This window comes from Melanotaenia boesemani, chromosome 5, assembly GCF_017639745.1.
Source record: "Melanotaenia boesemani isolate fMelBoe1 chromosome 5, fMelBoe1.pri, whole genome shotgun sequence".
In the NCBI taxonomy this organism is placed as follows: domain Eukaryota; kingdom Metazoa; phylum Chordata; class Actinopteri; order Atheriniformes; family Melanotaeniidae; genus Melanotaenia; species Melanotaenia boesemani.
The window spans coordinates 32,377,528-32,400,857 of record NC_055686.1 but is presented as its reverse complement, the minus strand read 5'-3'; the positions used below and the strand labels follow the sequence as shown (position 1 = coordinate 32,400,857).

General features: G+C 40.1%; 1 protein-coding gene across 3 annotated transcripts in view; it reads right to left on the bottom strand.

Annotated features, from left to right (window-relative positions):
• dock11 (dedicator of cytokinesis 11) overlaps positions 1–23,330 on the bottom strand; it is an 85,957-nt gene that overhangs the window by 19,245 nt on the left and 43,382 nt on the right. For 2 of the 3 annotated variants that reach the window (XM_041985411.1, XM_041985413.1), the window contains exons 28-44: positions 23,034–23,180; positions 22,261–22,344; positions 19,684–19,795; positions 19,365–19,403; positions 17,544–17,725; positions 17,044–17,157; positions 16,890–16,965; positions 16,044–16,132; positions 9,865–9,985; positions 9,671–9,737; positions 9,480–9,527; positions 6,605–6,750; positions 5,821–5,936; positions 5,540–5,677; positions 2,389–2,571; positions 1,998–2,111; positions 422–637 (exon numbers count right to left, since the gene is read on the bottom strand). In XM_041985411.1, the coding sequence (XP_041841345.1) occupies positions 422–637; positions 1,998–2,111; positions 2,389–2,571; positions 5,540–5,677; positions 5,821–5,936; positions 6,605–6,750; positions 9,480–9,527; positions 9,671–9,737; positions 9,865–9,985; positions 16,044–16,132; positions 16,890–16,965; positions 17,044–17,157; positions 17,544–17,725; positions 19,365–19,403; positions 19,684–19,795; positions 22,261–22,344; positions 23,034–23,180 (1,992 nt within the window). The remainder of the gene's footprint in view (positions 1–421; positions 638–1,997; positions 2,112–2,388; positions 2,572–5,539; positions 5,678–5,820; positions 5,937–6,604; positions 6,751–9,479; positions 9,528–9,670; positions 9,738–9,864; positions 9,986–16,043; positions 16,133–16,889; positions 16,966–17,043; positions 17,158–17,543; positions 17,726–19,364; positions 19,404–19,683; positions 19,796–22,260; positions 22,345–23,033; positions 23,181–23,330) is intronic. The other variant, XM_041985412.1, reaches the window with a different exon arrangement.

Here is a 23,330-nt window from a genome sequence, read left to right as displayed (position 1 = left end):
ACTCCACATTTATAATAAAGAAGTTCTTTGGAATTTGGTAAGATGCTTTCGATCTTGAATTCAAGTCACTGTCTATATGTTTAGCCAGGACACCGTTGATGAGCTGTGGAGGGGAGGCAGAGGGGGTTAAAACCTTCCCTCTACCAGCGCCAGCCAACAACATGTTTACCTGTAATTATGCAACACGCCAGCCAGCGGCTTCTTGGTGGATTGTGTCAGATCTTTGTTCTTTGACAGGCTCATTTATCTGAGCAACTGAATCACTGATCGGTATTTTTGTGCTGTAAGCGTGACAAGATGTTGCTCAGGACTGAATTCAAACCTAAATAACAATGACGTGCCTGTCCACATTTTTAGGACAGACAGAGATAATTACAGGATGGAATGAGGAAGTAGTTCCTGAAAGCCTGGGGGCTGATACCTCAGAGAGATCTCCGTTCTTTAGGTGCGCTCTGGCCATGCTGTCCAGCCACGTCCGCCTGAGCTCGGGGGTGCTGGCATAGGACCGGGCAAGGCTGTACTGGAGGTCCAGCAGCATCTCGGGGTCTTTCTCATGTTCCTTCATCTGAGCGGTGGCCATCAGCACCGTACGTATGCGCTTGGTTAGACCCTTAACTTCTGATGGGAAGGCTGTGGACTAAACAGCAGGCACAATCAGACCGATCGGGTGAAATGTGGATCCATGTGGGAAAGTCACAAACTTCACAATTAATCGCAGTATTAAAGGATCACAAAGATCCTTATATATAGACAGATAAGCGTACTGTGTGAAGAAATAAAAACAAAGTTAGACAACATCTGCTTGTTTTTGTTTTGTGTGAGTTGCAGAAGAGGCATGTCAGAGGGAAAGTATGGCAGAGTTACTTCCTCCAAACAAGCCAAGTCATCTGGTAAAAAAAACAAAAAAACAAAACTGTAACAGTTTTTGTCCTGCATCTTTTAAATACAAGGAAATACCTGTAAGATTCTGGAAATAGACTGCAATTTACATTTCTAATGTAAAAGAACACTTTTTAAAAAGAAATAATAATAAAAAAAAGACATTCTTAAATGTAATTTTTTTAAGCCAATTAACTAAATTATATATGTATATAATTATATTATATTATGTATTTCATTAAACATTAAAAAGCAAAATAAAACAAGATTTCAAGTAAAAACTTAGGTAGAAAATGTTTGTCTTTATTCCCCTGCTCCGGGAATAAATAGATAATGCAGAGATAATGTTCACACGTTTTACTATTTTTCCAGTGTAGTCTACAGAAAGAAGCCTTCCAGGTTTTTACATTATTTCTTTCTCTAAGAGAAATCCAGAGGTAATATATTGTATTTATTTATTATTTGGCTGGAACAGATTTTTTGTTTACTTTACATTGCTGCTATATTATTTTATTATGATGGCATCAAAAGATAGAAATAAATAAAACTTAAAGACCTGTAAAGAATGTTAATGTGCTTTTACACATTTAGTGTGTTGTGGAATTAACAGATAATAATTGTGATAATCATGATTATTTTTCTGACTAAATTCATACCAAGAAAATCTATTATTGTGACATCCTTTGTGACATATTGTCATACTTTGGATGCTCATCTTTGTTTCCAAATACATAATATGGGACCACAGTCCCCTCTGAGGCAGTAAGATACAGCTGATTGTCATCAGCATATAAAGTAGTCTTGGTCTTTCTACTAAGAGTAAACTAATCAAGAAGTGAATTAGATTCACACCCAGTTTTCCAATCTGTCAAATAGGATGTTATTGTCGACTGTGCCAAATGCAGCATTGTGAATAACCAAAACTGTTTTGCCACTCTGTATTTAGATGGATGAACATGGCTGCATTCATTAAATGTGGATCCACAGGCTTTAGGTTTCGCATCTGAATAGTTTGATAGATCACACTGGCCTTTACAGAAAGACTTCGTGACTAGAAATGCGCAGATTCAGGCCTGGGGATGGGTTTCCAACACTAACTTTGCAGACTTCTCTGATACCTTCATCGCCTTGTCACTGTTTGCAAAGTTGTTGATGATGGAGAGAGATTCCTGGAAGCGTGAACTCCCGGTCAACGCCACGTCAGAGATCAGCTGGCTCACTGCGATGATGATCTAAGAGGAAAAGCAAAGAAAAAAAAAGAAGAAAAACAGAGTCCAGTGAGAGCTTCTGGAGAGGTGGCAGAAACTCAGCGTGCTGTCTGTGTTTAAACTGGTTACAACCTCTCTTCGCATTCTTCACCTCCCTTAAAACAGCAGCTCAAGAAACTCAAAAGAGGGCGACTTAGGAAGCTAAAGGGTCAAGACCACAGAGAACTGCTGACAGTGCTGCCATCTGTACCACTTGTGAGCAGAGATTAGATGACAGGTAGGGTCTCACGCCTTGGTTTACCTGCAGGTGCGTCCGTAGGAAGGTCTTCCTCTTGGTGTACTCGTAGTTGTTCCTCATCAGCATGTACAACAGTGCAGATGCATCGGCCCTCAGGGACGCCAGCTTGGAGACGCAGCATTTCAGCACCTCGCAGCACAGAGCCTCACACAGCGTCACGCGGCCCTTAAACAGCACCGATGGGAACTGGTGGGACAGCGTGTTAGTGGATTAAAAGCAGACTCTGGGCCCAAGGAATAGGATTAGATGATACAGAGGATAATTTATAACTGGAAGACAGCAAGAAAAAAGTGGCAGCTGTTAGAAACAAGTGGGAGGAATACGCTCAAATCAGCAGCGGAATGTTGTTGTTTATCCATGAGCTGGAATGGGGAAGGAATGTGAGATTAACACATGGAGGCGTGACGGCTCATTGAACTTCAATTTCAATTCATTGTTATAAACTAGTCAAACATTAACTTGACTGATGGTAATCATAGTCTATTAGTAAAAACCTGAGTCACAGAAGACACTTGAAGGCGTGTAACAAGAAATAGACGTAATTATTGCCGGCTATTTAATGATGATATGTTGGAGGTCATTTAGTTTGGTCCTCCAAATTCTGTAATTCCTAGTGTTTCTAAACTTGGCAATTTGGTTTTTAGGTTTTGATGCTCAGGTCAAATCATGCAGCTCACTGTTGTTGTTTACAACTTAAAACCGTCTTATAAATAAGATATTTCCTTTTACCTGCTGACCTTGAGATGTCAAACAGTAGCAAAATGGTCTTTATTAAAACTTCTCAAATTTAGCTGTGCTTGCCTTTACCAGTAAGCCTTTGCAGAGATAATGTTCACACATTGTACCATGATGTGACAGAGGTTTAGACCAACAGCTGCATCATTTCAAAGAGATATTCATATGCATTTAGGTGAGCCTGAAACTATTTTTATTTGTCCTATATTCATTTATTCTTCACCAGTAACACATACGCCAACATTCAGGGCTCTGAATGAACTTTTTTATTTAAATGAGCCAATGAGGCTGCTGGATTGCTCGCGTTAGCAGCCAATCAGATGCGTCAGAAAATGAATGCAGTTAATCATTCATGTTTCTTTATTTTATTAATGTTTTTCATGAAAATGAGAACATCATTCTCTTAATATTGTCTTTTTCAGCAAAACACACAATATCTTAACCAGTTACCAACCAGCCTAGTTGTTTACACCATCCAACTACCAACACATTTGCTCAGGAAGCAGCTGGTAAAATGACACCATGCAGCCAATGGATATAGGATACATCATAGAACAGTGTTCATGGTCATTGTAGTGATCTGCTTCGAGATCCAGATGTACCTGTAGATTTGCACCTGGCCTCTTTAGAGTGTCTGCCCCTGTCCTACTTTTATATAATAGTTTGATCCAAATTTATGAGCATGTGATTGGCCATACGGTGTATCCTTCAAACTAAAGTCCTCTAGTGGCAACCAATAATATAATAATGGTAAACTTGCTAATGTTGGTGTAGATTCTCAGTCTTCAATGTCATGGTAAACACAAGAGCTTGAATCAAAAACAACTGCATTTCTTTTTCTTTTTTGAAAACATGAAAACATCTCATTTCTCATCCAAAAGGCGTTAATTTTAAACTGACTGCTGAAGACTTCCGGGTTTCTAATAAAAAAAAAGTCCAGCTGCCTTTGATTTAAACTGGCAGTACTGATCAATGATGTAATCAAACCTACTTTTGAAAAGCAAACTGCACAAAAACTGCAAAAATAAAAGATGCTTATATTTGAGAAAAATGTAGTTTTATATATGTATTAATATATTTTCATTTCATTTCAGGAATATTTTCATGCTTGGTCAATAAATGGTTTTATTATATTTAAAATGACCAACAGTTTGTACGTCATCGACTGCTATTACAGTAACTGAGTGGCTGAAGATTCGGCTCGATAGGAGTCGGCTCCTAATTCATTACCTGCCAAGGTGGCTGGTAAGTTTTTATTTTTACCCGCTAAACTGAACATTTTTTATTTGGATTTTTGGCCTCCGGTGGCCTTCGATATTTACACATCTGTACAAATCTCACCAATGTTCCTTTTACTACGACTGCAAAAGTATTCAGAGACCTTGTGGTTGCAGAGATTCACTCATTTCAGTATGGGTATGCACATCTCCAACTCAGGCCGAAAAATGGGGTTTAAAGAATTAAATGCCCAAAATTACATCCAAGGCCAACTGATTTGGTATTTGACCTCCTGATCAGAGATGCACACATGATGCCCTGCTAACTGCTCCCAGACCACAGTTTGTTATTGTATATTTTGTGTATGCACAAGCCAACGTGTGCTTCTCCTGCTGAAAATGTTCACTTACATTAATTACAGCAACTTAAAACTAAAAAAGTTTGAATTTTGATGATCTTTATTCTTTTATAGTTTTGTAACTTTACATTCTGACTGCAGAAAGAGTGAACTGTGTTATAGCCTAAGTTGTGTTTTTTCTTATAAATCAATTCTGAAATGCTCAAACATTTAAACGGCTTGTTTTCAGTGACAACGGAAATATTACAGTGATACATTTTTATAAACCTGTCAGGACTGTTTTGCCATACAGTGGTAGTGTTTTGTAACCCAAGGAGGTTTTTACCATCTGCAACGCCCTCACTTACAGTAAAAGAGAAAACATGCTAGAACAAAATCTCTGATTCATCTCATAAGCATCCTATGCAAATATTATTGCAGGGTACCAGGTAAGATGTGCCTTTCCCCTGGGAAGCTTTCTCCTGATCATCTGACATCAAATCATGCTTATGATCATCAATAATAAAAAAAAAAAAACACGCACAAGGTAATAAAACTAAGCCAGCATGTGAATATCTGAGCCAGACAACAAACCAACAAACACAGGAAACAAGAGCATTAATTTAGATGGATCCATTTGTCTGAAGGATCTGTGCATGTCGACTTGGATGTTATTATTGATTGAGAGAGAGAGAATCCCTGCTAAGTGCATCAAAAGTGGCAGGAAGCATCACGTCTGTTTGCTTTCAGATGTTTGGAAATGTATGCAGTGTCTAAACAACAATAAGACATCAGAAACTGCGGTGAAAACACCACAGCAGTGAGACCTCTGCTCACTGTGAGAGTACAACTGAGCACACACACCTTGTTAATGAAAGCCCGGAGGGCGGCAAAGACGTGTCTGATAGCAGCTTCTGATTGGCCGACTTTAAGGAAAGTCAGGTAGACGTCAAACACCTTCTTCATGAGGGGGTTGTGACCTTCGCCGTCCAGCAGCTGGGTCTGACAGAGACAGAAACAACCATGTGATTTTTCAGCAGAAGATTGATCAGTGGAAATTCACTCCACCGGTCAGTGGCTAAAACATTATGTAACCAAACTATCTTCACATGTGTAAGACGTGGTCTGAGTGTTTGTTTGCTGACCTTAAAACACTGAGTGAAAAGAGACAGGACATCAAGGACACTCAGGCACACCTCAGTGGAGATGTTGCCCTCCAGCAGAGCCTGATGGTGGATTTCTGCCTCTGATGGTCCGATCCCTACAAAACACACACACACACATATAGAGATATATGTACAGTACCACTATAACCTTTACAGGCGAACTAAATGGACTTTTTCTAAACTTTTGAATGCACGTGTACAATGTAATGTAAATGTTTATGTAATAATTGCAAAACATGCTGTTCTTTAACAAGATGATTAACCATAAAAGTAAACACAAAAGAAGTGTCTGAACCATGAATGGAGCACTAAATGTTCTGGTTCAATGACAGCTTTCATCTAAACAGTCCTTTTCATCATTCTGTTCACATTTAGACATCATCAAACCAAGACCACACCAACACATGACAAGTCATTGATATTTTATGTTGTGGTATACCCACCACAGTTTCATTAAACTGTGTAACATGAAGGAAGGAATTCTACTTAAATGTCCTACATTCATGATACAGGTTCAATGTGGGCATTTAGATCTGTGGAAGAATTAAATGAGTATTTGTGAGAGAAATGACAGCTGTGCCACAAACCTGGGGTTTCATAAATTTTCATAAACCTTTAGAGGAGGAACATGGGTCACCGTGAACTAAACGCAAGTTAAAAAACAAATGACTCTCCACCGTTTTAACAGTTTACATCCAGATATCAGTTCCTTTATCAGAAACTGTTAGGAAAATCCTACAGATAAAGTCTGTTTGCATGTTACCCATGTTGAGGGTGAGGGAGGCCTCCATGGTGCTGAACTGGTGTATCTTAGTCTGCATGAGGCTGGAACGGTTACACCGCATGGCTGGCATCGTCTGAGACTTCCTGTCCGACGAGAAGAGCTTAGCCACACACACCTCCTGGCTCCTGGATGAATAACACATGAACAGATGGAGAGGGGGCAACCACTTGTTTGAGACACCTGGATGATGAAACTTTCTCGTAAAACCCAAAACAAAAGATGCAAACAAAAACAGAACATTTTGTTCAAAATGTGGCTGGTTCTGAATTGAGCTTCATCCCCTCTCATGTGGCATTTCACAGGGTTCAGTGTTAGAGCCACTGCTTTTCTCTCTTTAAATAATGTTGGTAGTTGTTAGAGTAGAGTAGAGTAGTGTTGGATAAATCTTCAAATATCTGACCTATGACAAATTATCACACCATGAATGATTATAATTTACAAACATGGGGGCAGAAGATAAAACATAATAAAATGATATTGATCTTCCTGATTAAAGTGTAACTCCACCTCCTGCTTTTTGCGTGTTGGGATACGCAGGACGAAATGATTGACAGACAGCAGCTCTGGAAAGCTGTGGACACTCGCGGCAGCTTGTGGCTGCTGGAAGTTACCGTTGCTACGATTTGAGCTGCTGTCTGTCGTCCGGTGTTATTTTACACCCCTCAACAGCACAAATCCATCCCGTTGCAGGAATATTTTATCAGAAACTCTGTGTAAGTTCACATCTCTTCATATGTGTTGGTGGGCATGGTTTTCTATGCCTGCAAGGCGAGAACCCGTCTACAGTGCCTTGCAAAAGTATTCACCCCCTTGGCCTTTTACCGAATTTGTTACATTGCAACCTCTAATTTGAATATTTTTCACAAATCAGAATTTTTATTTGATGGATCTGCACAAAATAGTCCAAGTTTTGAAGTGAAATGAGAAATATAAATACAAAAAAGGCATTTCAAAAATAAAAAACTGAAAATTGCCATGTGCATTGTATTCACCCCCTTTGTTATGAAGGCCCTAAAATGCTCTGGTCCAACCAATTACCTTCAGAAGTCACACTATGAGTGAAACAAAGTTCACCTGTGTCCAATCTAAGTGTCACATGATCTATCAGTATATATACACCTCTTCTGAAAGGTCTCAGAGGCTGCAACATCTAATGAAGGGGCGCCGCTAACCAAACACCACTATAAAGACCAAAGAACTCTCCAAACAAGTCAGAGACAAAGTTGTTGAGAAGTACAAGTCTGGGTTAGGTTATAAAAAAATATCCAAATCTTTGATGATCCCCAGGAGCACCATAAAATCCATCATCATCAAATGGAAAGAACATGGCACCACAACAAACCTGCCAAGAGAGGGCCGCCCACCAAAACTGACAGACCAGGCAAGGAGGGCATTAATCAGAGAGGCAGCCCAGAGACCGAAGGTAACCCTGGAGGAGCTGCAGAGTTCCACAGCAGAGGCTGGAGTATCTGTCCATAGGACCACAATCAGCCGTACACTCTACAGAGCTGGGCTTTATGGAAGGGTGGCCAGAAGAAAGCCATTACTTTCTGCTAAAAATAAGAAGGCACGTTTTGACTTTGCACAAAGGCACGTGTCAAAATGCATGGAGAAAGGTGCTCTGGTCAGATGAGACTAAAACTGAGCTTTTTGGCCATCAAGGAAAACGGTATGTCTGGCGCACACCCAACACATCCCATCACCACAAGAACACCATCCCCACAGTGAAACATGGTGGTGGCAGCATCATGCTGTGGGGATGTTTTTCAGCAGCAGGCACTGGGAAACTGGTCCGAGTCGAGGGAAAGATGGATGGTGCTACATACAGAAGTATTCTTGAGCAAAACCTTTATCAATCTGTCAGTGATCTGAGACTAGGATGGAGGTTCACCTTCCAGCAGGAAAATGACCCCAAGCATACTGCTAAAGCAACACTTGAGTGGCATAAGGAGAAAAATGTAAATGTGTTGGAATGGCCTAGTCAAAGTCCAGACCTCAATCCAATTGAGAATCTGTGGTCAGACTTAAAGATTGCTGTTCATAAGCGCAAACCATCAAACCTGAAGGAGCTGGAGCAGTTTTCCCTTGAAGAATGGGCAAAAATCCAAGTGGCAAAATGTGGTAAACTCGTAGAGACTTATCAAAAACGACTTGCAGCTGTGATCGCCGCAAAAGGTGGCTCTACAAAGTACTGACATTGGGTGGGGTGAATACATATGCACATGGCAATTTTCAGTTTTTTATTTTTGAAATGCCTTTTTTGTATTTATATTTCTCATTTCACTTCAAAACTTGGACTATTTTGTGCAGATCCATCAAATAAAATTGTGATTTGTGAAAAATATTCAAATTAGAGGTTGCAATGTAACAAATTCGGTAAAAGGCCAAGGGGGTGAATACTTTTGCAAGGCACTACATCTGCATCTGGAGGGAGGGGCTGTGGGGTTTCTGAAATTTTCTAGTAACACAGATAACATCTCTATGTCACGAAAAACATAACCTTGTTTTACTCTGTAAAGGCCGTTATGAGCCATTTTTTACCCACAAAATCCTGTTTTTTAAATAAATAAAAAAATACAAATTATAATCAAATGTATAAGTAGTTTTCATCACAATTAAGAAATTCTGTGTTGTTTACAGCTCAAAAAACACATTTTTGGGTGCACTACCCCCTTTAATGGTGGATCCAGGTATAACTAAAAAAAAAACATCACTTCCACTGTTATGAAACACGTCCGAACAAGTTGGAGCCATGTTTCTCTGAAACTGGGCTTAATTTACACGCTATCACAACACACATGTCGACAGACCAGGCAGGTATGACGAAGTGCTGCTGTTGTTTTCCTATGCTTACCGGCCAATGTTCCTCTTGCCAACGTAACGGAACTGAACTAGACAGATCCTGCAGACAGAGAGAATAAAACCAACAAAAAGACAAGCGTTAACTTGCATGTTTTTGTTTCTGGTGCATAAGAGAGAAGATAACGGTGGATCATTTTCATCACAATGCAACAGGTTATAAAGAGATAAATACTTTCTACTCACTCTAGCAAGCTGAGGAAGTTCATGATGTCCTGAGGGCTGATTTTATTCCAGTAGGCCATCAGAGTGTCTGTGAACAAGCAGAATGTGTGTTTTGTTTTTACAAAGTAGCCATGTTGACACACATTCAAGTCGTTCCTCATGTCAAATGCTGTGTTTAAACTGAGGACTGTGTACAACTGCAGATCATTACTGACCCTCTGACAAGGTCTTGACGATGTGCAGGAAGGAGAAGAGCAGGCCCTTGATCTCGTACTGGCCCAGTCTGCCGATGGGAGGCATGGGACTGCTGCTCATGGTGGAGCTGCGACGCTGCAGCTGAAACGAAGCATCACACGCATAAAAACACACCCTTACTTGGTGAAATAGTGAAGATGGAATCTTTTTCTTAATTGTGCTGTTAAGAACTTAAACATTTAACATGCTGAGGCCTGGAGAGCCTGAGATGTTGCTCTTGGCTTTTATTTCAGTTTCTCACTGCAGGGTCTGACCCCGGCCTGAACTTGCTGGGACGCTGAACCGAACCGAGTCACTGTCAGATGGGTTGGACATTTATGGAGCAATATTGATTGCCGCTGAGGTTTTTATTTATTTTTTTTGTGGCTAGTGTATAAAAAATGCATGTAGAAGCTTAACCCTTTTAGGCTCAGTAAACATAGGATCTTTCCAGGACAGCCTCGGCTGTCAGATTCTGAGGCTAAAATGCTGTAAAATGAACGTATGAATAGATATAGCAGCATAAAGGCCGACCAGAAGAAGAAAGCAGAATTTATTACTAACAGAACTTTGTAGAAATAACACACAGATCAACAGTGACCAAGCCTTTTCTCATATGCATCATTCTCTCAGGTCTTTGTAAGGAGAAAAAATATTGGCTTTGAAACAAAGACACAACAGAAACTATTTCCATGTTTCCACTTTTTCCTCATTTCCAGTTATTTCTGCTACCGTTTACCTGCTGTCCTCACTAAACCAACTCCAGCTCAGCTGCTTTGTGGCGCCACCGTGCATCAGAAAAGTCTTCTTGGCTTTATTCCAGCCATAGAGGAGCATTATTTTTCTTCTTTTCACACACACATAGAACTTTCTGCTCACTGGTTGATCTTTGGCTGCTCCTGATTGGACGTTACCGTCAATCTAAGCTCTCTGATAGGTGGAAAGTCTGAGAGGAAGTGGCTTCATCATCATGTCCAGGTCTAAATAGAGGTCTCTTAGCAACATGGTAGTGATAGTGATCTTTTTATGATGAAATGTGATGAATAATGCTGTTATCATGGATCATTGTGGATTTACCAGATAGAGTCTGAATAAAACTACATTTAGTGGCTAGATTGTAAACCACCTGGATGTGATAGAAATGCCTGGAAAACTTCCGTACATCAGCTAAAGGGTAGCTAACAATTTACCCCACAGTTCCACACCACCATTCTGATATCTTTCTTCCTTGGCATTGTGTTAACACACACCTGAATGCTGTAAAGCCGCAAACTGACACTAATGATAGGCCTGTATCAACTGTTTATGCCTCAGCTTGAAAACTGCGTGCCCTTACTGAAATTAGTACATCTGTGCAACCACAAGGTCTATTTGAAGGCTTTCAGGTTGAAAGTAAAGGGAGATTTGTTAAGATGAATAAAGATCAGTTTGTAGAACTAGTGAAAAATAAATAAAAATGGTGCACAGAGGGGAAAAAGTTGTAATCTTGCTTAAAAAAGACTCTCAACTCGGCATGTAATAAAGATTAGAGAGGTTTTAGTTCAGACAGTCCAGGTGAGGATGGCCAAAATGGACATTTTGGTGTGACCTGTTTTCGTTGCCGCCTTGTGTATGTTTTCTTCTTTGTTTTTGATTTTTATATAAAAAAAAAAATAAACAAACAAATAAATAAATAAATAAAAATAAATAAATGGAAAACAAAATTATGATAAAAAACATAAAATATTTCTGTTGTTAAAAAAATAAAATAAAAAAACACAAACATAATAAAAAAAAATAAAAAAGCAAGTATATTTCTTTTTTGTTAAAATGAATGCATGAATATGATTATTGGTGGAGTTTGTTTATCACTCACTTGCTTCTGCATTTTAGTTCAGTTTTTTAAGATATTGTGTAATGAGTCTGTTTTTGTTTATCTGGGGTTTTATTTACCTGGTAAAGATGAGTTTCACAATGTCCTGATACTTAAACACTAGAACTAAAAGAGGGTACAGCCACTTATTTCAACATTCATTGTGCAATATTAGAGAAAAACCCAAACAACAACAAATACCTTCCCTCTTCCTCAGCAACACAGGGCTTTACAGCTGATTCACACAGCTGATGCTAAATGTGGACAGCCTGGAAATGAAACCAGCATCTTTGCAGATAAGCCTTGCTAATGAGTGATATCAACAGTGAGAGACAGTAAATTACAGTCGCACAGATAATACTTAGGAAGGAATTCAGATAAGAGCAGACATTCACCATTAAATGTTAAATTAGTCACAGTGTTAAAAAATATTAAAGTTTTTCATCACAAATCAGTCACTCATCGTGACTGATAACAGGCCTGCACCTCACTGGCGATGGCCTGCCGGCTAATGAGCAATAACAGTTGGCGTGTCCAGCTGCTGAACAGCAACATGCAGCTGGAGAGTCCCAGAGGACCACACTCATGTTTCTGTGGTATTTACTGAATCCATCTTCCTGTTGGAGTATTTATCTGAGCTTTTTCTTTAAATGTCCAAGTCACGACTGTACGAATGTTGAAACTAGTCAAGAGATCTGCACCATGGTTACGGCTAACAAATAGTTTGACATGACGATGTTTTATTGAAAGAAAACTTCAGTTTGTGTTTTAAATCCCCTCCTTTCACAAACCGAACAGGGTTAGTATATTCACACAGATGCAGACCTGAAGCCTGAGCGCACATGAAGTTGTTGTGGTTTCCAGTAAGAACTTATTGTGTTTCCCAATTAATGCATATCAATGCAATCAGCTTTAATGAGTCATGGCTGCACTGCGGGAAAAGCGAAGGCTTGGTTGTGTTGGCCCGGGCTCAGACGCGGCAGCTACTTAATGCTGACGAGACACTGATGCTGTTCAAAGGCAACAAAGACACCACTTTCTTTAAATATCTACATCTATAATTTGTCATGGGAAAATGTCCAGTAGAGGCCTCAGAAGTGGATCCAAAACAGTGTGAATACATGCCTCGTGTCAAAAAGTCATAAATTATCACAAGAGCTGTACAAGCTCCATAAAAATTCAGCAGGGAGGTAGTCCAAGCACAGCTACATTTATAGATTCTGGATAACAGTTTCACAACGTTAAATAGGTCGTAAAGAACTGAAAATGTACACCTGTTGCCTTTCTTGCATTATGTAGAATATAATTTTTCTAAAAACATGTTAACTGAGAAGCCCTTGTTTGATATCACCTTAACAACTCATCTACTGAACTTGGAGGTCACGGGCAGGAAATGCTCAGTTAGAATCTGAACAGGTTTATCAGAGACCACCCTGAGAGACCATTATTCCAGCCCAAATGATGATTGATGGGATATGGTGGCCATTCCCCAACCATCCAGACCTCCTTCTATCTTCTATCCCTCTATCTGGACCATCCAGCTCAGCATTCATCAGTGAATAAAACTAGTTGAAAATGAGTCTTCATGTGTTTCTGTGCCCAGTGCAAATGTGTGACATTGGTTAACAGTGAACCAAATGCAGCTTTATGCACAGATGCAGCCTCTTGAGGATCCTACATGGAGATGTTCACCAGCAGCTACAAAAACCTGCTCAGCAGTAGAGGTGGGAGATATACATCACCTACGATAGTACGATAGCATCGCGTGGACATCGGGGACAGTTCCCCTGGACTGGCAGACTGGGATGGTGGTCCCCTTCTTCAAAAAGGGGGACCAGAGGGTGTGCTCCAACTACAGGGGGATCACACTCCCCAGCCTCCCCGGTAAGGTCTATTCAGGGTTGCTGGAGAGAGGGGTTTGCCCAACCAACCTACATGTGCTTTGTGGACTTGGAGAAGGCATTCGACCGTGTCCCCCGGGGACTCTTGTGGGGGGTACTCCGGGATAATGGAGTGCCGGACCCGCTTGTACGAGCTGTCCGGTCCCTGTACGATCAGTGTCAGAGCTTGGTCCGCATTGCCGGCAGTAAATCAGAATCGTTTCCAGTGCGGGTTGGACTCCTCCAAGGCTGCCCTCTGTCACCGATTCTGTTCATAACCTTTATGGACAGAATTTCTAGGCGCAGCCGAGGTGTTGAGGGGATCAGGTTCGGTGGCCTCAGGATCGGGTCTCTGCTCTTTGCAGATGACGTGGTTCTGTTGGCTTCATCGGGCCGTGATCTTCAGCTAACCCATCAGAGAGGGCATTTAGCACAGGTGGAAATAAGCCTGATGCTGTGGATAAACTGGTATTTTTGGCTCGTAAATGGAAGTAAATAACAGTACTTGTGAAAAGCTGGCCTACATTTCTCTCTGCCAAATTTCTAAATTTCAAAGTTCTAGCCAAACTTTTATGCCAGTGACTATACTTGGCATTATTTAAATGTTTTAAAATAAATAGACAATTAGGTTTACATTTTGTTCTCACCTTAATTTTTGTTTATAATTTTTTACTTAATTTTGATCAAAAGCTTAAATAAGACACAACTGAGCAAACCTTATTTGGCATATTTTCCTGTGATTGTAAGTACAGCCTGGACATAACTTGAAGTTGGTCATCGACAAGTATGGCCACAGAATATTGTTGGGCAATGTTTTGCAGAATGCCATAATATGTTTGTGTGCATGTTTTGCACAAGATGTATGAAGCACATCTCGTGAACAGAAGTTCTGAAACGCTTTGTCTTTCCAGAGATGTCCTGGTAAGCAATTAGAGTTTGACATAATTTTTTATTTATTAAAAAACACTTTAAGGGATATCATCAGATTATCATAATTGGAAAGTAAAAGAAAAATTAACATCTCTGAGTACGATGCATTTGCCTGACAGAAACATTGCTTGATCTCTTTATCCAACCTTGATCCAACCTGTTTGCTCTCTGAATCAGTCGTGCTCACTGTTCGCTGCCAACCTATTTTCCTTTTGCCAAAAAGCCATGAACCCCATCCAGCGCCCCCATGCTGAAACCATGCTTGGCATTATGTTTTCATTAGCTACACATTCTGGCTGAGTCCCGTCCTTTGCTAAAACCAAAAATAAAATAATTAGCATGTAGCCTTACAAATCACCTGTAGTGTTTCTCAGAAATGCTTCATTAATGAAAAAAAAAAAAGCCTACCAGGACAGACGTTACCTACTCCACTACCGCGGCTCTACCAGCTCGCTGACCTCACTAAACTCCTGTAGAGGGATGAAACCGTTTGGATGCAATCAGGATGAAAAAGAAGATGTTATTCATTATTTTCATTTGCAGAAACGTCCTACTTTTTCTCCAGGCTGCATGAAAACTGACTTTCTGAACAATGCGAACAACTTTTCAGTAGTTCCTCTTTAATGAAGCTCACCTGGAAATTAAAGATCAAACCAGTCAGATCGTTTCCAGTGAACTAAACCGAAAGGAGGATCAACGCAAGATAAATCTTCCACAGAAAAACTAAAACCCAAATGTTTATCTCATAGGACTTATTTCAATAAATAAAATAAAAATACGTTTCAATTCATTTCAGCTGCTTTTGCAATTAAAAAAGAAAAGAAAAATCACTGAGACTCCTCAGCTGAAATACAGTAAAATCCTGGAGGGAACGGTTACTGTTTATTTATTTTCTCATGAATCTCTGATCATGCGTCACCAAGAGATCAAAACTAGTTCACTTCATCTAAAATAAATGGGCGGGACATTTTTTTAAGATGTATAGTTTTGAGTCTTTAAGTGGCTAATTTTAGAATCCTTGTCTAGAAACTTTCCCTTCATTGGCAGATTTTTTATTTGTCACATGAGGAATGGGCTGAATTTATGGAAAATTTGGCTTCTTTCTATTCGGGCTGTTTTGTACATTGTTTAAAAGTTCACACCTTGGTGTTTTCTGAGCTCATCGACCTTTCAGCCTGGCTCAACCGGTTTTGCAACCCACTGCTTCCTCCCAGCCCGTTACATATTTGCAGATTGTATTTCAGGGTTTGAGGGTTTCTCGACAAGCTTAAGCTTGTGATTCTCAAAATAAAATTCCAGAGGATTTACAGATTTCCTTTCCTACTGGACTGAATTGAACATCCAGTCCTTGCTTTTTTTTCTGTTTTGTTGTTAGAGTATCTCCTCACTGACATTTTCAGCTCTTTTTATTAAACTTCAGCTGTATGCTGTTTCAGTTGTGAGTTTTGCTTCCTCTTTCTGCTTCTGTCCTGAACTCATCTTCCAGAACGTTCCTCACCTCGATGCTGTCTGGTGTTCCCGGGTCCATAAACAGAGATCCTCTGGAGTCCTCTCTCCTCACAACGTGGCCGTTCTGAGCTGGAAAGCCTGCAGGACGGTGAATAATTGTCATGTTAAGCTCATATAAACAAATCTGTAAAAATTAAACCTCCACTTCGACCCAATGCAACCCGGGCATATATCAGAGCTGGTGAACGCAGGGTTACTGTTAAAACATGTCAGCTGTGTGTGACAGATTACATGTCTGAAACAAAAGGAACTGAAAACTATGTCAGAACATCAAACACCACAAACGTATTTGGATTACTGGACCTGCTTTAGTGTATGAATGATTAAAAGAAAGTCAGGAAATCTTCGCTTCTCCTGTTTTGACTTTCATCCATTGCTTCTGACCTTGATGTGAAACATGAGGATAAATGGCTGCTGCGGCCTATTAAACATTTAAAAGTGAACAGGCCAATCAGCTTCTGACCTAACGACAGTGATCAAAAAATACATCCATGTTTTCCCACTTTCTTTTGTTTCCATTATTAATGCAATACCCTCACCCTATTCAAGAGCTACTTTCATCATATCATCATCATCATCATCATCATCATCATCATGGTGTCAGCAGTGAATGATGCACAAGTTAAGAAGTCTTTAGCATAACAGAGGCGGCCGGCCTGGGAAAGCGGTCTATGTGCAGAAATAAACAATAATGTGCCGCATGTCTGCTCCACAGCTGCTGCTTTCAGGCAGAGTGCTGCTAATGGATAAAGCTGTGTGTTACATAAATACTGTTGCGTAACTGAGGTGATGACAGGAAACAGGAACATGTTAATGGCATGTGTTGTCAGCTCACTGTGGTCTTTGTCGATGGCAGTGCTGATTCTCCTGCTGTCGACGGAGCTGGTTGATATCAGGTCATCTCTGGGACCCTGGTCAATAAAAAACAAGATGCTAAGAAAGTGGGAAATCCGCAGTGTTTACTTGAGTTGTGTTTGCGGGGGACTCACGTTGAGGCCGAGTCCGGGGCTGGAGGTCTGCGGCTGAGCAGACAGCTGCTTCAGGTTCTGGTAGAGCAGCTCGTACAGGGGCAGGTACAGCAGACAGATCCTGGCCTGCTGGTTCTGAGACATTTCAGATTTTATGACAAGCTGCAGGGCCAGAGAAGGTGGCTGCACGTGTGTGTGTGTGTGTGGTTAATAGTAGTCAAATGTCATCTATCGCCTGCTGCCATCAGTGGCGCCTGCACTCCAAACACTGTTTTGTTTGCATAACAGACATAAATATGTTATTATGGGGTGGGAACACATCATGAATGACATGCAGAGCAATTACTGAGGCCGCATCAAACAATGAGGTCCGGGTTTAAAAAAAACACGAGACTCATTATATTTCTGTTGTTTGTGTTGTCGTGCCATCTTGTTTCAGTTTCCTGCAGGTTTAAGAGGCTTTCTCGCTCTGATCTGGATCTAAAACAACAACATCTAAAACCGGCCCCGTCCAGCCTCACCTTGAACGCCGTGTAGCGGTCGTCCATGGCGTGTTTGATCAGGAGGTTCTTGAGGACTCCCACGGCCAGCTGTCGGACTTCAGGTCCTTGCTGGAGCCCTTCAGCCACCTCTCTGAGCAGCAGGCCCACCAGGAAGTGGTTTCGGCAGTACTCCTCCGTCAGGCTGAACTCCAGACTCTGCTCTGAAGTCGGGTCACACAGGAAGGGGTCAGAGGTCAGGTTCAGACCAGTACAGCCTAATGGTCATTTCTGACAACCAGACAGCTGGTTGCAGGTTTACTCATAATAACATGTTTCCCAAGAGTTTCCGAAAGCTGAAACTCCCACAACCAAAAATAAAAAGAGAAACACATAAAAGGCTCAACAGATTAAAGCTGATAAAAGCTCCAAAAAATTTTAAAGTTTTTATTAAATTCAATTATTTAATTTAATAAACTTAGTCCAAATAAAATAAGGATTAAATTAAACTAGAATTTATTTAGTTAAATTAAAAACAAAAAATTATTTGAATTAAGAATTTTTATTCTATTAAAATTACATTTAAAGAATTAAATTATTCAATTTAATTTGATTAAATTTCATCTAATAAAATATAGAATTTAATTCAAATTTCTTCCATTTTAACAAATGTCTTCTTTAAACATAGAAAAAAAATTAAATTAATTATAAACTCTTCATTATAAATATAATAAAATAAAGAACTAACTCTAAATTAATTTAACTCTAATTTAATTAATTCTAATCAGCTTAAATTAAATAATTTTTCATTTTTAATGAGGTATAAATAGTTCATTATATTTTCATTTTTAACTGTTTATTTAATTTTGTGTTGATTATGCTTATTTATATAATTTGGTTTTTTTTGTAATTTCCCATTTTAAATATTAACTTTATTTCTTACTTTTTCTAAATGGAACTTATTTATACTTTTTATTTTATTTCCTTTTTCAATATAAACTTTCTTTCTAATCTATTTATGTATTTATTCCTCCAGTTATTTCCTTTTGCATTTTCTTCTCTTTTATTTACATTTCTGTCATAAATTAATAAAATATAATTTTGTAGAATTAATTCTTACATAAATATTCTTTTTACATTAGTTTTGTAGCATAAATTTAACATTGAGCCTTTTATGCATTTGGATTTTGGCAGCTTCAGTCTGTTTCTAAAAACATCACATGAGCTACGGCAGGAACATCATCATTCATTTTACTCATCAACACTGATACTGTACTGTGCTGCTGTAATGCATTACAGACGCACACCATGATGAGCTCAATCACCGAGGATGCAACTCTGCAAACCGATATGCAGGAAAACCATTAAAACCCACAAAAACACTCAGTCAGGCACCGTTTCCACAAACACTCCATTACAAACAGCTTAAATTAGAAAAAAAACATTTTGTAAATTCAGAAAAGAGCAATAAAAGTGAAAGAATCAGCAATACAGGCCGCCAGAAAGGAGAAGTTGTCTGTTTCAACAGAAATAATGACATTGGTCATTATCTTCTCCGATGACAGAGGCAGAGAGAAGAAACTAAGAGGAGAAAAACACTTCATGAGACCTTTCTTTTCTCTACTCTATTGAGAATCAAGTCATTTAAGCAATAAGAAAAGAGGCTGAGTTGATTCTGTTAACAGCCAAGCTCCTCTGATCTACAGCAGGCAGGCCCAGACCCCCGGCAGGCAGATGAAGCAGAAGCCCAGCAACGAGCACTGATCAGGGTGAGCAGGAGGAGGGATGAGCGCCCTGTGAGTGGCGGGTGAACGGGTTTATGTCAGTCATGACGTGGGGTGGGTAGCAGCGAGCGTCACCTACCTACAGGGCCAAAAAGCTCCGTCGCATATGGAATAAAATCTGGCCACAAGCAAAAACAAAACAAAAAACAAAAACAGAGAGGAGGGAGTAAAAATAAAGAACTGCGGGGTAAACTAAACAGTTCATGCATCATTTCCATTCATGAATGTGTAAAAACCTGAGTCAACAAGTGCTGGGTGTACATGTTAACCAGGGATCAGACTAATGGCTGGTAGGCATGTTGTGTCGCCTGTGTATGCGTGAGGTTGCACAGTCAGGCAGATTAAAACAAGATCAGTGTGTGTCGGGAAGCGTTACGACCCCCCCCCCCCCGTCTCACCTTGTACCCTCTGCAGCTTGGTGCGGCCGAAGGCCATGGGCAGGTTGAGAGGGATGAAGTGTTCGTGGTTGCACACCGTCATCAAGAACTCAAACTTCATCTCAGTCAGCCCCTGAGGCAAACACAACATGTCAGCTTATGCAAATTTGCCCCAGCAACCGTGCAGAGTAAACACCACTGTCTAAATATAACCTGGAGGTCTGACGTGTTTACACTTATCATCAAATGAGTCGCTTCTCTTTCAACTAACAGAGTGGTGTGTCTGGTGGTGGTGTGTGAAAACAACAACAAAATCCCATAAAACTACCCCCAATTTGCATTTTCAAAAAGAGTTTAGTTTATGATTTGTGAAACGTTTATCCTGTGTGTAACGATCTGTATGCAGGGCTGATTAAATCGTATATACTCGATGCATCCTGAAAAGTTTTACGTGCGATATAGAAAATGTCTATTAAGCAAACATCGAGTACAAACTGACACGGCAGCGTTTAAACCGTCTGCATGTGGTTTTTCTTCAAAAACTCCTCCACCTGCTTCTCCTCCTCCAGCTGCTCTGAGAGGTGTAGCTTAAAGCAGATATTTTTGTCTGTTTTACAGGTTGATGCAACAATTTCCAACGTGCGCTCTCTCTCTGCTGGTGGGAGTGTAGCTCACCTGTGTGTGTGCACGTGGCACGTACAGACATGCCGTGACATAACTACATGTCAACATGAGAATGAGATAAATAAAACCAGGCTTTTTAGTTTTTATAATAAAAGGTCAAAACATAAACCTGTTCTAGAGGAAAGGGGACCTCAAATTACTGCTGCAAAATTAAAATAACATAAATAATAAAATAATATTTTAATATAAAATAACTGAATGGAAAAATATGTCAGATATTAATGGAATAATTATAGAAAATAAACTTGATCTTCTAGGGATGTGGGAGTTGTTGGGAGGTTGGGGTGCCCCTCTAACATAACAGTCGGGGAAACACAGCTTTATTAAATGTATGTGTGCAGGTCCCTGGTTCAAAATAAAGTTTGTTGAAAGGAAAAAAATCATTCTTAATCCCACTGGTGTCTTTTCATGCTGATAGTGTTGAATTCAATATTTACAGTGTTTTAGATGAGATTTAAAAACATTGGGATATATATCATGTACAGGCATAAAGCCCAAAAAATTCAGGATATCAGTTTTAGGCCACATCGCTCAGCCCTGCTCTGTAGAATAATTAAATCCAGATTTAAACGTCCAACGTCTTTCAGCAGTACCTGGTCTAACGTAGCCAAAAAGCTGTGGAACAGCCCTTTTTATAACACATCAGAGGCTAACATCTCTTAACATTTCTTCATCCACGCTCAACACCGGTGTTTAAAAAGTAATCAGCCTGATGTTATTTACCTTATTTAAACGATGGCATGTTCACAATTCTTCACCTTGATGTGCATAGACACGTGCACATGCAGGTGAGCACACTCCTACCAGCTGACAGGTAGAGAACGTGTTGGAAAAATATGCGGCGTACATAACAGATAATAACCAGGCTTAACTAATTTACCCTCCATCCTGCCGATGAAACGTACGTAGCGTAGTTTGATTGTAGTTTTATTTAACGTTTACAGCTGTTCATCAACATCTCTGCTCTATCGTACCAATCTGTGGTCTAGCGTAGATTTAAACTGCAGGCCCGGCTCAGTTTAATGTGTTTAATTGAGAGCAAAGCTGCGTTCATCTCACACCGTGGGTAGATGAACTCATCGTGACAATAGTAACTTTTTTGACGCAAAAGCAGCAAGCCAGAGTTCCGGTGTTACACCAAAACCTGTGACCCATCAGAATCTGTGACCACAGGGAGGCGATAGTGTACATTTCTCTCCATGTATCTCTTCAACAAGCAAAGTCTTGAAAACACTTTTATTTAGGTCTGAGTTCATTGCAGTGCAGGTAGGTTAAAGTCACACATTCTGGTAGCTATGACTTTACTGAACCTGCATTATAATGAACTCAGACCTAAATACCAGTTTTTTTTCCAAGACTTCACTCTTCTTCTAAGACGCACACGCAGAAAAGATTTTGGTGTAACACTGGAAAACTTTAAGCCCTGTAAATATAACAGAATATAAAAAATACAAAAGAAAACATTTTATTCAGAGGGGCTGAAAACAAAAGCAGGCAGGTTGCAGTGATCATGACAGCAAACAGCAGAAAGTGTGCGCTTAAATACACGACTCATTACATGTTTGATATGTAGCATGAACTTTAGAGACAGATCACATGGGACACATGTCAAAATGTAAGAAAGATATAACAAGTTATCTCCCTGCCTAAAAATGCAACCAATGGGGATAAATTAGGAGTTAGTTCTATTAAAAACTTACAGTTAACATCTTTTATGTCATTTTCACATTCACCAAATTCATCCTGCAGGCCAGTTTTTGGCCCCCCAGGCCCGATTATTGGGATATTTTAAAGAGAAACTGATGCATGCACACATCTCTTCCTCTGAATCTGTGTCCAACTAAAATATTTTATCTGCTAGAAAATAAAAACTCTAAGTAAACTATTTCCTTATCAGCTAGTGTTGCTCCGTACCTTTGGATCTTTGAGGCTGAAGTGACACATGTAGTGGTTGACCAGGCCGAACGCGAAGCCCCTGTTCATGAAGGTTAGGCACCTCTGAGGAGAGAAAGCATGAGGTTCTTCACTAAATACAATCATCTCTACTTTATCAGGTCCACATGTTCAACTGCTAATCAGCCAATCACATTGCTGCAACTGAACACATTTAGTCATGAAGACGTGAAGACGACAAAGTTCAAACTGAGCATCAGAATGAGGATGAAAGGAGATTTAAGTGACTTCAAACATGACATGCTTGTTGGTCTGAGTATTCCAGAAACTGCTGATCTACTGGGATTTTCACACACAACCATCTCTAGGGTTCACAGAGAAGGTCTGCAGAACAGCATCTCTGAACACACAACACGTCCAGCCTTAGAGCAGTTGGGATGCAGCAGCAGAAGACCACACCGGGTGTCTCCTGTCAGCTAAGAACAGAAACCTAAGGCCACAATTCACACAGACTCACCAACACTGGACAATTGAAGATGGAGAAACATTCCTGGTCTGATGAGTCTCCATTTTAATACAGATGCTATCATGTCACTATGGAGGAAAATCTCTGAGGAATGTTCTAACATCCTGCTGAATTAAAGCAACTCTGAATTAAAAGGGTGGCTGGTGAATGTAGTTTTGAGCCTGGATCTAATATTCAAACAAAGCCTCCAAACAAACAAGCTGGGAACAAAGGGGGCCATACGAGTTGTACAAGCTGAGGAAGAAAAAAAGGCTTTGCAGAGTTAGACCTTGATGAAGTTCGCCAGGCTCAGGTTGATGCATCGGGCCTCTTCTGGAATCTCCATGTGGCGGATGGTGATGTGTGGCATGATGGACAATACCAGGGACTGCAGCGCCTGGTGAAAGCTGTCAGGGAAGCGCTGGGCCCGCGGCATCTAAAGGGACAAACACGGAACAGTGGGGACATTATGAAGACAGATTCGTTGTTTGTGAATAAAATTCAAGACATTTATCGTCCTAAAACAGATAAAACCCAACCTGGCTGTAAGTGTAAAGCTAAAGCTGTGTCTCTGGCAACGTGGGTC